The sequence below is a fragment of the Mobula birostris genome, chromosome 7 (genome assembly GCF_030028105.1).
Source record: "Mobula birostris isolate sMobBir1 chromosome 7, sMobBir1.hap1, whole genome shotgun sequence".
NCBI classification, from domain to species: domain Eukaryota; kingdom Metazoa; phylum Chordata; class Chondrichthyes; order Myliobatiformes; family Myliobatidae; genus Mobula; species Mobula birostris.
The window spans coordinates 144,190,992-144,204,288 of record NC_092376.1 but is presented as its reverse complement, the minus strand read 5'-3'; the positions used below and the strand labels follow the sequence as shown (position 1 = coordinate 144,204,288).

The window sequence follows — 13,297 nt, the reverse complement described above, 5'->3', positions numbered from 1 at the left end:
CAGACGAGACCGGGCTTTTTTGGAAACGAATGCCGAAACGCACTTACATAAGTAAGGATGAAAAAACTGCGTCAGGTTTCAAGGCAGCAAAGAATAGATTGACTTTGCTTATGTGTTCCAATGCCGAAGGAGATTGTAAGATGAAGCCTCTTGTAGTTTACCATTCACTAATCCCCCGTGCTCTTAAGGGTTTGAGTAAGAATATGCTTCCTGTCCACTGGGCAGCTAACAAGATTGGTTTGCTTATCATTTTGCTGTTGAGGCTGAACGCTCCTGCCAGGAACAGAATCTTGCCTTTAAAGTTCTTTAGTTGCTTGACAATGTACCAGCCCATCCTAAACATTTGGACAGCATTCATCTTAACATAACAGTCCATTTCCTGCCACCTAATACAACATCGCTGATTCAACGACTCAACCAAGGTGTGATATCCACATTCAAGGCGTATTTTTTTTACGGCGAACTATCTCTCAGATACTGCAAGCAACAGACGATTTTGAAAATCCCGGGAGTTTACCAGTGGTGAGGGAATGGTGGAAGTCCTTCAACATCAGACATGCCATCAGCAACACTGATGACTCCTGGAAAGAGGTCAGGTCTTCCACTCTCAGTGGAGCGTGGAAATCAATTTGGGTGGAGTGTGTGCACACCCTCAAGGGGTTTCCTGCCTTCACTGCAACTGTCCAGGACTGTGCGGCCCTGTGCCGTAAAATTGGTGGGGAAGGATTCTCAGATCTCGAGACTGCTGACTTGGTAGAACTCCTGCATTCTCACGATGAAGAATTAAGTGTGGATGACCTTCTGCGTTTAACTCAGACTGAAGGTAAGAACGATGAAGAAGAAAGCGTCGAGTTGCAGGTGAAGGATCTTACGGTGAAGCAACTGGCAGAATTTTTTAAGGTTGCAGAACACTTGGCGCAAATGGCGATGGACATGGACCCAAGTTTAGAACGGAGTCAGCATTTCAGTCATTCCCTGCAGTCAAGCCTTCTTCCCTACAAGCAAATTTATGCTGAAAAACAAAATGCTGCCAAGCAAACAACCCTCACCACTTTCTTCAAATGGGTGTCATCTCCTGCTGCTGGTAGTACTGAGAGTTTTGTGAGTCTTCCTTCACCCCTTGCTGTCCGTGATGAACCTGACGACACACAACCATCCTCCTCATCCATGTAAAGCTGCCCGACACCACAAAAACCACTCATCTCCTGGAGTGAACACACCTGCTACTGTTGGTGAGTACTGTACTGTACACCCTAGTATGTTAACTTTCTATGATTTATTACATTGAATATTACCTTAAATTGATGAAATATAATACGAATATTGCCTTATGGTACTGCTTTTGTGTCGTATTGATATGAAAATGTGAATAAATTACAGATAAAACATATTTAGGAAGCCTCCAGAACGCAACCTTATTTTCTCCATTTAAATAATTATTCACATTATGCATCAACTTCAAGGAACGTATCCCCCACATGTAACCAGGATAGGGTGTATACTGTAAGGGGACTAATATCATCCCAGGAAATTTAATTGTGCTGCTCAGGTAAGTTTAACCTAGGTAGGGAATTAGAATTATAGCATGTAGTATATGTGTAAATTACAACAAGAAAGTCCAGTGAGCAGGACAGACAAGGATAGGTGGGGGAACACAAGAAGACTGTAGATTTAACTGCTTAGGCTTAGACTTGTCGGCTTTACAGACGAGTGGACAAAGTGGATCAACATATCAGATACTGCAATCCTGGAAATATTTTGGGGGTTTAGTACAAATCCCAGAAACAGAAAGAAATGTTATTGCTAAAATTCTCTGGCTTTAGCTGGATAATTAAGTTTGAAAATGGTTTGTGCATGCACCTGGCTGAAAAAGAGCTGTTGAGGCAGAACAAACAAAACTGGATTGTTTTTTGTGATCACCATCATATTGAATGTCATTTGTAACTTTGAAAAGAGCTGTTTCCATATTGAGCCATAGGCAGAAAGTTTCTGGGAAAGATAAGAGACTTGATAAGATGGAAAGTTGGCAATGAATCTGACAAACACACAAATGAGTGTGAGAGAAGAGTGTAGACAGAACAATCAATGAAGCCAGGGAAAGAACCAAAACTAAAATCACTAAGTATCACAGAACAACTGTAAACTAGATGTTCGACAGTCATCTTGGAAGAGACTCAAAACAATAAGGCTAAAGGCATGGAAAGGATTAAATAAAAAAAAAAGCATGCATTATTTTCAAGCACAATTTCTATAACTGTTCCTTGAATTAACAAGGAATAGTTAGAAAACTATGCTTTAATAATTCCTAACAAATATAAGATTATACAAGATCAATTTAGTTTAAAAATAAAGTTCTCAGTCTAGTACTTTGAAAGATCAAGTCAGTTCAGTCTCAAAATACAAGTGGGAAGGTACAAAGTTTGGCAAATAATAATCTTTTCAAAAAGAAACATTCAAACCTGCACCACTGCGACGTGTACTCATATCTGAAACGTACGTCCATTCATTGTTGACTGGATTATATGCTTCAACAGTACTAAGACACTGGCGTGATGCTCCATCATAACCACCTACTGCATACAATCTGCCTGGGGAGACAGAGAGAGAATTATCAATCAAATGCGCGTGCAACAAAAGACCACAAGATATAGGAGCAGAAGCAGGCCATTCGGCCCATCAAATCTGCTCCACGATTCAATCATGGCTGATCCAATTCTTTCAGTCATCCCAACTCCCCTGCCTTCTCCCTATACCCTTTGATGCCCTGGCTAATCAAGAACCTATGTATCTCTGCCTTAAATGCACCCAATAACTTGGCCTCCACAGCCACTCGTCGCAACAAATTCCACAGATGTACCACCCTCTGACTGAAGTAGTTTCTCTGCATCTCTGTTTTAAATGGACGTCCTTTAATCGATCTAAATGGACATCCTTCAATCAACATCTGGAACAGTGTTAAATATTATGTTTATTTCTCATTTAATTCTGATAGTCCAAAAGATGAGGAAAGGATTAAGAAGTTAGAGGAGACAGAGAGAAATACACAGATCAAGAGATTTAACATATATGAATGCTTGCACACTGAATCCAATTTGAAATGAGTTCAAATTCAATCACTCCTCCCCTCCCAACCAGCAAAACAGCAAAGTCAACAGAGATTTCTACATTAAAAACATTCATAAAGCCATGTACTTTATTAAAAATGTTTCTGGTTTCACATAGCACGAATCAAAGACAAACTGGTTGCAAAAATAGGGATTTCTGAACAATGCAGCTCTCAGTACTGTCTCATCAGTGTTTCAATTATAACAGGCTAATTACATCCCTTGTGAAAATTTATAGTCTGACACATAATTCACAAGAGCTTTTCTTGTGATAATATTCCTGCAACTAAAGGAAGTTATTTCGATTTTCAAAAAAGTAAATTGAAACAGCTTTTGACATGTACGTTATGCAATGACAGTTTTTATTACAACCATCTCCAGTTAAACTCTCACAGATGAACAATATGAAATCACATTAAAAAGAAAACATTATACATCCTTACAAATATATCTGGTACATAAAAAACTCATAATATGGGAGAGAATGGTTTCCTGTAGTCCGTTCGCCAGCTAAAAGGTGAAAGATAGTAGAGAACATGTGGAAATTGATATATTAAGAATGCAGAAAGCATCATGTTTTAAGAGAAAGGAATCTCAAACACAAAATCAAGAAATGCTTCCAAGTGAATACGCTGTTGGACATCCTCAAACATTAGATCAACCTTTGTGAAAACAATTTGCACTGGTTTTCTTCAAAGCATGCTCAGGTGCAGTGCATGGTGAACTTTCCATTACTATGCAGGTTGAAGCTTCTCCATGTGCATGCCAGTGAAAGAATACCCAGAAAAGTCTTCATTAAAGAAAAGCATATACTTAGCATGCAACAGGAAAATGATAAGGGAAAAGGCCACACAATAACTTACAGCCATCAGGAGAACAGGCCCCTTAAAAAAACTGCGAAGAAAATAATATTTAAATAAACCAATCTTCTTAATATGCAACAAATGCATTCAATTACTTTTCATGTAAATAAACCAAATTTTTCCCCATTACAGAAATCACTACAAATGCATGAATATGCATTAGAAGGATTAAACTTTTTAAAGAGATCAGATCAGTTAGCTATACAAATTATTTTTTTCAAACTCAGAGGTTGGGACTCCAATATCTAGTCAATAAATGTACTTTGTGCTACAAATTATTTAATGTCATTATTTTAATTGGTGGGTAACAGCTGGGACCAGTAATCCATTTAAAAACCTATAACGTTATCTTTTTTCTTACCTTCCACAACTCCAACCCCAACACTACTTCGTCTTGTGTTCATGGGTGCCACAAAAAACCATTCATTTATTTTGTAGTTATAAGCCTCCACTGATGATAACCCTGTTTAACAGGGAGAAAACAGTATATTACTTTCAGAACTAACAGTTAACACAAATGTAAAAGGTAGGCCATCATTATTTCTTACCACACTGGACATTAATGAATGAGAATATATCAGAATTAAGGATGCTACTAAGTGAAATGAGATCAAATCTGTGACATTGGATTAAGTGGGAATCATATCCAAATCTTGTGCAGGGTCGCTTTAATGTCAGATGTCCAAAATCTTTCTTTTGATTAATAGTTTATTTTAATATTGTTCCTGAGGCACAAATACAATGACCTTGATGAAAGTTTAGATAAGTGGACAAACAAGAAGTCCTGTAAATACTGAGTTCAGATAAGATGTTTAATTGATGGCAAGCTAGGTGCTGTTTACTTGAGCTTTCAGCTCAGCCAATTCAACTATATATTTTAGCAGCCTTTGAAGATTGAAAAAGACTTGCTTCCATACTGATTCTGGGGTGATTAATGAAGCCAAAGTGAGACTTGCAGTTTATATCAAAGAGGCAGGAGGTGTCTGATGGGGCATTGGATTTCTTTAACCTCTTTCCAATTGGGAGCAGTGGCAAAGATGCATCCAGCAGGCTGCTATTGCACCAAGGGCCTTCACATTATTTTCTTTCTAAATATTTAATAAAAAATTATATATATTTTTGCAGAAGATTGTTTGTACGTATATAGTACTATAATATACAAATAGCACAGGTTTGTCTAATTAAGATCACAATTAAACGGTTATATTTGCAAGTGAGACTACAATAGAGAGAAGGGGAAAGCAGTTATGTGTGGTACAGTAACATAGCGGTTAGCATAACACTTCGCATCACCGCCAGTCTGAGTTTAATTCCCGCCACTGTCTAAGGAGTTGTATGTTCCCCTGTGACTGCATGTGTTTCTTCTAGGTGCTCTGGTTTCCTCCCACATTTCAAATGCTTAGTATTAGTAAATTAGTAGGTTAGTAAGTTGTGGGCATGCTATGTTGGCACTGGAAGCATGACACTTGCGGGCATATGCTTGGACTGTGTTGGTCATTAAAGCAAACAATACATTTCACAGTATGTTTGATGTCTCTATGTACATCTTAAAATCTTTAAATCACAGACAATCCATTAAAGAGCTCAGAAACGTGCACATATTTACTGTGTGCATGCACTAAATTTAATACATGACATTTTAACCTTATCTGCAAACATTTAATCTACTTTGAAAATGCATACATACACACTATTGAGACAGCAAATAAAAGGCACAGGGTTGGTCTCAGGTATCAGGGAACTGAGTTTTTAAAGAAAAGATTAGATAAAGGGCATTGTTCTGTTAACGCTGGTAGAAATAAACACCAAGTTATTGGTGATATGCAGACATATGAACAATAAATCTTGAGGACCGGTAACTGAGGACTCTTCATAAATGACAAACTAAAATTAACTACATGACATCTTACAAGATCATCTGGAGCACAACTCTCAGGTAAACAAATACATCAGAACAGGGAATATAGAATAAACTATAGAAAAAGATTAAACAAGAACTTCAAGAATTCACAACCCTTGGAATAGGCTTTTGGACCAGCTAATTGAGAAGTCTCAAGAAAATTTATGTTAAAGTATATGTTTGGAGCAACTGTAGCTAGACTAAGTAAGTAGCTTCTCATCATCTGAGAAATGCACAATAACACAATTTGAATGACATTAGAGGTTCTTTTATACACTTTTACTGAAAGACATAATTGTACCTCCTGATTCTGGTTCCATAACTGTTCTAACCTGGCTAGAATATGCTGCATTTTATAAAAGCAAAACCCGTTTGTCTGAACTTTGGTTAGTCACAATGAAACAACGGTGAGCCGGAGAAAAATTTCTAAGTGGGAGCTCCAGAAATGCTGGAAACAAGATCACCTCCAAGATTATAACACCGACAAACATTCAGCTAAGTCTTACCACAATGAACACAATTTCATTTATAAACATTTTTCATAATCTTAAGTTATAAAGCCTGAAGTCCCACACTACTAGGTTCAAGACATAACTTCCAATTAAACATTTGGTTCTTAAACCAACCAGCATAACCTTAATTGTTGCAACACTATGAACATTTTGATCACTTTAACCTAAAATGGGTTTTATTTTCCTTTATCCTAATTGTGTTCTTTCTTGCAAATTGGGTACAATTTGTTTTTCTTCCAAATGCTGTTTATATAGTTCGAAGTGCTTGTAACACTGCTTCAGTTAAGTTTTCATTGCGCCATACTTGTACATATAATAACAAGCTTGACTTTAAGGTGTCTACAGTCAAAAAGAGATTTGTATTGTGTGGTCATGATTGTAAGGAACAAAGGATATAGAGTAAATTCCTGCAAACAACAATATGATAAATAACTAAACAATAAACAGCACCCTACTAACCCCCATCCCCTCCACAACACACAATATCACCACCTGCACTTCTCCAAATTTTTTTTCCCCAAAATGCAATGCATATATTTGAAAATGCAGTTAGGCCTTTAACTTAACATTTCAGACAAAAGGCTGTTTCCTCTGCATCTGCACTCCAGTATTGCAGCTTATAGTCAGCTTAGATTTTCATGCTGTAGTTCTGAAGAAGGACCTGAATCCTCAAGTTTCTGATTTAAAAGCAAGAGCAGGTGGCAGAAATTAAGAACTGTTAAGCAGGATTTACGCAGATATCCTAGTTAATTAAATGCTACAAAGAAATGAACTTCAGAAAAATGATTTTATGCCCGTTGCTATAAAGATCATCTGTAATTTTAACCATTAAAATAGCATTATAAAATGAAAATGGACTAAATGGGAATATCAAAATCTGTGATGATATTTCAAGGATAACCAGCCTTACCTGTACTTCCATCAAATCCACCCACAGCATAGAGGAGATCATTTAACACAGCTGCTCCAAGAGTACTACGTCTCTCCTGCATGCTGGCAATGGATGTCCACTGATCTTTTACTGCATCATAGACATCCACAGTCCGAACTCTCAAAGACCCATTAAATCCTCCTACAGCATAAACACGACCACTCATGAACACAACACCTGGGAAGGCAAAAAAATAAAACAGCAAATAAGACCATAAGACATAGGAGCAGAATTAGGTCATTTGGCTCATCGAGTCTGTTCCGCCATCCCTTTTTTCCCCTCCTCAGCCCCACTCCCTATAACCTTTGATGCCATGTCCAATCAAAAACCGATCAAGCTCTGCCTTAAATACCCAACAACCTGACCTCCACGTTTGCCTGTGGTAATAAATTCCATAAATTCATCACCCTCTGGCTAAAGAAATTTCTCCACATCTGTTTTAAATGGACACCCTTCTATACTGAGGCTGTGCCCTCTTGTCCTAGACTCCCCACCATGGGAAACATCCTTTCCACATCTACTGTGTCTAGGCCTTTCAACATTCGAAAGGTTTCAATGAGATCCCCCTCACCCTTCTAAATTCCAGCAAGTACAGACCCAGAGCCACCAAACGTTCCTCATATGATAACCCTTTCATTTCCAGAATCATCCTTCTGAGCCTCCTTTGAACAGTCTCCAATGCTAGCACATCTTTTCTTAGACAAGGAGCTCAGAACTGTTCACAATACTCAAAGTGAGACCTCACCAGTGGCTTACCTCAGCAGCGCATCCCTGCTCTTGTATTCTAGACCTCTTGAAATGAACGCTAACATTGCATTTACCTTCCTCACCACCGACTCTACCTGCAAGTTACCCTTTAGGGTGTTCTGCATAAGGACTCCCAGGTCCCTCTGCTTCTCAGATTCTGCATTTTCTCCCCATTTAGAAAATAGAGTGCACATTTATTTCTACCACCAGGGTGCATGACCATGCATTTTCCAACATTGGATTTCATTTGCTACTCTCTTGCCCATTCTCCTAATCTGTCTAAGTTCTTCTGCCTCCTACCCTACCTTAATACTACCTGCCCCTCCACCAATTGTCATATCATCTGCAAACTTGGCAACAAAGCCATCTATTCCATCATCTAAATCATTGATATACAGCATAAAAAGAAGTGGTCCCAACACCAACCCCTGTGGAACACCACTAGTCACTGGCAGCCAACCAGAAAAGGGTCCTTTTATTCTCACTCACTGCCTCCTACCTATCAGCCACTGCTCTAACCATGCCAGTAACTTCCCTGTACCATGGGCTCTTAACTTGGTAAGCTGCCTCATATGTGGCACCTTGTCAAAGGCCTTCTGAAAGTCCAGATATACAACATCCACTGCATCCCCTTTATCTATCCTACTTGTAACTTTCTCAAAGAATTCCATCAGGTTCATCAGGCAAGATTTTCCTTTAAGGAAACCATGCTGACTTTATCCTATCTTTTCCTGTGTCACAAAGTACTCCATAACCTCATCCTTAACAATTGACTCCAACATCTTCTCAACCACTGAGGTCAGGGTAACTCCTCTATAATTTCCTTCCTGCTGCCTTCCTCCTTTCTTAAAGAGTGGAGGGACATTGCAATTTTCCAGTCCTCTGGCACCAAGCCAGAGTCCAATGATTTTTGAAAGTCATTACTAATGCCTCCACAACCTCTACCAGTACCTCTTTCAGAACCCTAGGGTGCAGCTCATCCGGCCTGGGTGACTTTTGTACCCTTAGGTTTTTCAGCTTTTAGAGCACCTTCTCCCTTCTAATAGTAACTGCACTCACTTCTCTTCCCTCACTCCCTTCAACACCTGGCACACTGCTAGTGTCTTCCACAGTGAAGACTGATTCAAAATACTTATTTAGTTCATCTGCTATCTCCTTGTCCCCAGTTATTATTCCTCCAGCCTCAGTTCCTAGCAGTCCTATATCCACTCTTATCTCTCATTTATTTTTTTTTTACATACTTGGAAAAAGCTTTTACTATCCACTCTGATATTCATCTTTTCCCTCCTAACGATTCTTTTAGTTGCTCTCTGTAGGGCTTTAAAAGCTTCCCAATCCTCTGTCTTCCCACTAATTTTTGCTTTGTTGTATGCCCTCTCTTTTGCTTTTACATTAGCTTTCCCTTCCCTTGTCAGCCATAGTTGTACTACTTTGCCATTTGAGTATTCCTTTGTTTTTGGAATACATCTATCCTGCACCTTCCTCATTTTTCCTAGAAACGCATGCCATTGCTTCTCTGTAGTCATCCCTGCCAGCATCCTCTTCCAATTTACTTTGGCCAGCTCCTCTCTCATACCACTGTAATTTCCTTTACTCCACTGAAATACTGCTACATCAGACTTCACTTTCTGCCTATTAAATTTCAAGTTGAGCTCAATCATTTTGTGATCACTGCCTCCTATGGTTTTTTTTAAACCCTAAGCTCCCTAATCACCTCTGGTTCATTACATAACACCAAATCCAGTATAGCTGATCTCCCTAGTAGGCTCAACGACAAACTGCTCTAAAAATCCATCTTGTAGGCATTTAACAAACTCACTCTGGGGATCCATTTCCAACCTGATTTTCCCCAATCTACCTTCATGTTGAAATCTCCCATGACTATCATAACATTGACCTTTTAACTCGCGTTTTCTATTTCCTATTGTAATCTGTGGTCCACCTCTCAGCTATAGTTGGGAGGCCTGTATATAACTGCCATCAGGGTCCTTTTACCCTTTTACCCTTAACTCAACTCACAAGGATTCAACATCTTCCAATCCTATGTCATATCTTTCTGCTAATTTGATGCCAGTCTTTACCAGCAGAGCCACGCTACCCCCTCTACCGACCTTCCTATCCCTCCGATACAATATGTAACCTTCAGCTCCCTACTACAACCATCTTCAGCCACGATTCAGTGATGGCCACAACATCATAACCAACCATGTGTAATAGCGCAACCAGATCATCCACCTTATCTCTTATAATCCGTGCATTGAGTTATAACACTTTGAGTGGTGCATTTTCTACCTCTTTGATTCTGCATCCCTAATGCACTGATACTCACCGTGCTAGCTGCAATTATATCGTATCATCAGCTTGCCCTCCAACTGTCTGACTGCACGCTATCTTTGCTTTTTTTTAAACCATCTATCCTATCCTGAGTTGCTTCACTCCGGTTCCCATCTCCCTACCAAATTAGCTTAAGTCCTCCCCGATAGCTCTAACAAACCATCCCATGAGAATGTTCGTTCCTCTTGCATTCAGGTTCAACCCATCACTCTTGAACAGGTCATACCTGCCCCAGAAGAGATCCCAATGATCCAAGAACCTGAAGCCCTGCCCTCTGCACCAGCTTCTCAGCCACACATTAACTTGCCAAATAAGGTGCAGAGTAGAAAATACTGTAGTCTCTCTAAGCATTTTCAAGATATTGTAATTTATTTCATGTTCTCCATTTTTTCCTTTTTGTTCTGATTTTAACTTTTTTTTAAATTGTAAGAATAATGCATCCAGTGTTTTCTCAGCAGATTCATGCTATATCAGTACACAATGCAAGCTATTTTGTTCAATGAATTTTATTAGCAAACATACGCTTTAGAGATTTGGAATTACAGATAATTAAATAGCATTATACAAGTGCACAAATGAAGAGAAAGAAAAATACTTGCTCTTATATTGCGTTCCATTTCATTACAGAATTATTTACACTGTAGCACATGCAACCACTCAGTTTAAAAATTTGTCACTACAGGTATATGCAGAACCTTATGAGTAGACAGGTAAATGATTGCACAACCAAGCCAAGTTTAGTTTATGAAATATAATTCCTATGGCATAGAAACAACTATTTAACCTAACAGATAAAAATGCTTTGTGACATTTAATCAAATTATTAATGTAATCATAATATTCAACTAAATTGAATTCGAGGATTACTTATAGTGAACATACTTACCTGCTCTACATCTTCTGGAAGGCAGCTCTGCTACTTGATTCCAACGATCCTCTTTGAAATCATAGCACTCCACACTTCGTATAGCTTTAGGTGCCTGACCACCAACTACAATCATAACCTGCAGTCAAGAACAGAATATCTGTGATATAATATAAAGTACTATAAAGCATTGATTTTTTTGTGTAGACAGAATATTTTATTGCAATAACTGCTATTTATGACAAAAATCAGAAACAGTTTTACTCAATACTAATTCATTTCACGTATTAAGCAGCCACACATCTAATCCATGGCCATCTAATCTTACTTAAATTATCAAAGATCCAATAGGCAATTTTTTTACTAATATTGCATCATAAATGTCAATCCTTCAAGTTTAATGCATCCATATTTATGTAAAATAATTATTAGAAGATCAATAACCAATATTCCTGCTTCACGAAACATGACCGTTATTTTCCTTTTGCTTCCATCCTCCCCAATGCATTTCAACGGTTCTATTAACCCAGGTCAAACATGATAGGGTTAAATAAGATAAACAAGGAGAAGATATTACTACTAGCTGATTGTGCAGTGACCAGCAGATAAAGATAAAAGCAGAGGGTCAAAAATACAGGGAGGAAGGGAGTGGGATGTGATCTCAAACTCACTGCCTACAAGGGTTGTGATGAGGCAGTCAGGGTTTTCTAAGGAAAGCTGAGAGCCATGTAAAATAACTTGTGGAAAGAGGAGAACAGACTAAATATATTAATCTCCTGAAATCAGGCAATGGCTCAATGGCCAACTGACCTCCCCGTGTCATAAAAATTCAATTGTTTCGGGAAGGTATTGCAGAGGGTAGCTAGAGTGGGACACATAATTATTACTTAAATTGCAGGTATACCCCAAGATTCCATTGATTAATTACGGTTAAAAAAAAACAATCTGCATAGAAGTGCATTTGATGGAAAAAAGTCAACTGTAGTGATGTAAACTTTCTTTCTTGAAAGGGGGCTAGAGTTCAGAGCATGGATTTTGTTTTTGACACTCCTGGTGCATTACTTACCATTCTGATTCAATTGCAAGGAAAATCTAAGGGAAGTTCCGCTACTCCAAATAACTGATTTAGTGTCCACAAATATATCCTGAACTTCCAGTTGCCTGCCACAATTTCTCCAGCCTAGTCTGACCTTTCTGTGACCTCCTGCATAAAGCAGTCATGAAGATCCACCCCTCATCTTCCATCTGGACATGCTTCAACCATTTGAACGCTCAAATTCTCCAACTTCCGATAATTAATTTTCAAAGAAGAGAAAATCTGTAGATGCTGGAAATCCAAGCAACACACTCAAAATGCTGGAGGAACTCAGCAGGCCAAGCAGCATCTATGGAAGAGTACTGGCAACATTTTGGGACCAAACCCTTCGGCAGGACTGTTCTTTGTTTGTGTCAGAAGTTTCCAGCCCAAGTGTAATAATACTGGTTCAGTTCTTCTCTCTCCAAAACAGCCCAACCTGTCAGGCATGTGCTGCAGCTCTACATTTCACAACTTTTACATTCCCTTGTGTGCTTACACTCAGTCGCCAGACTGTAGCTTTAACGTTCCTTTGTTCAGATTCTCTCTCCCCAACTGAAAATATCATTTTGTTTTCAGCTTATTCCTAAGGCAATCCTGGTCTCACCTTAGTAATATTCCCTTTGCCCCATCCATCCCTCCTTCACCCGCCCTGCATCTTACAATTAACGCATTTTCTCTCCTTCCCAGTTATGATGAATGCTCTTTGACCTGAGACATTAACACTGTTCCTCTTTGCACAGAGCTGCCTGATTTGCTGAGTGTTACCAGCACTTTTTTTTTTGTTTGCATTATATGAGATTTAGCACCCTGTGACATTTGTCCCTGGTGACTGAATGTCTTGCTCTTACATTCTTTGAGCACAAGTGTGCAGTTTTATTTCCTTGGTGTCTGCACCATATTCCACTTAAGTACACTAAAATTAAAAGACAGCTCACCTGAAAAATATTTCACAATGTTGTGACA

General features: G+C 38.8%; 1 protein-coding gene across 6 annotated transcripts in view; it reads right to left on the bottom strand.

Moving 5' to 3' along the window:
* Nucleotides 1-13,297, bottom strand: part of LOC140200479 (kelch-like protein 3) — a 100,290-nt gene that overhangs the window by 10,282 nt on the left and 76,711 nt on the right. For all 6 annotated transcript variants that reach the window (XM_072263855.1, XM_072263857.1, XM_072263859.1 and 3 more), the window contains 4 exons: nucleotides 11,278-11,395; nucleotides 7,290-7,487; nucleotides 4,329-4,430; nucleotides 2,460-2,588 (listed from right to left, as the gene is read on the bottom strand). In XM_072263855.1, the coding sequence (XP_072119956.1) occupies nucleotides 2,460-2,588; nucleotides 4,329-4,430; nucleotides 7,290-7,487; nucleotides 11,278-11,395 (547 nt within the window). The remainder of the gene's footprint in view (nucleotides 1-2,459; nucleotides 2,589-4,328; nucleotides 4,431-7,289; nucleotides 7,488-11,277; nucleotides 11,396-13,297) is intronic.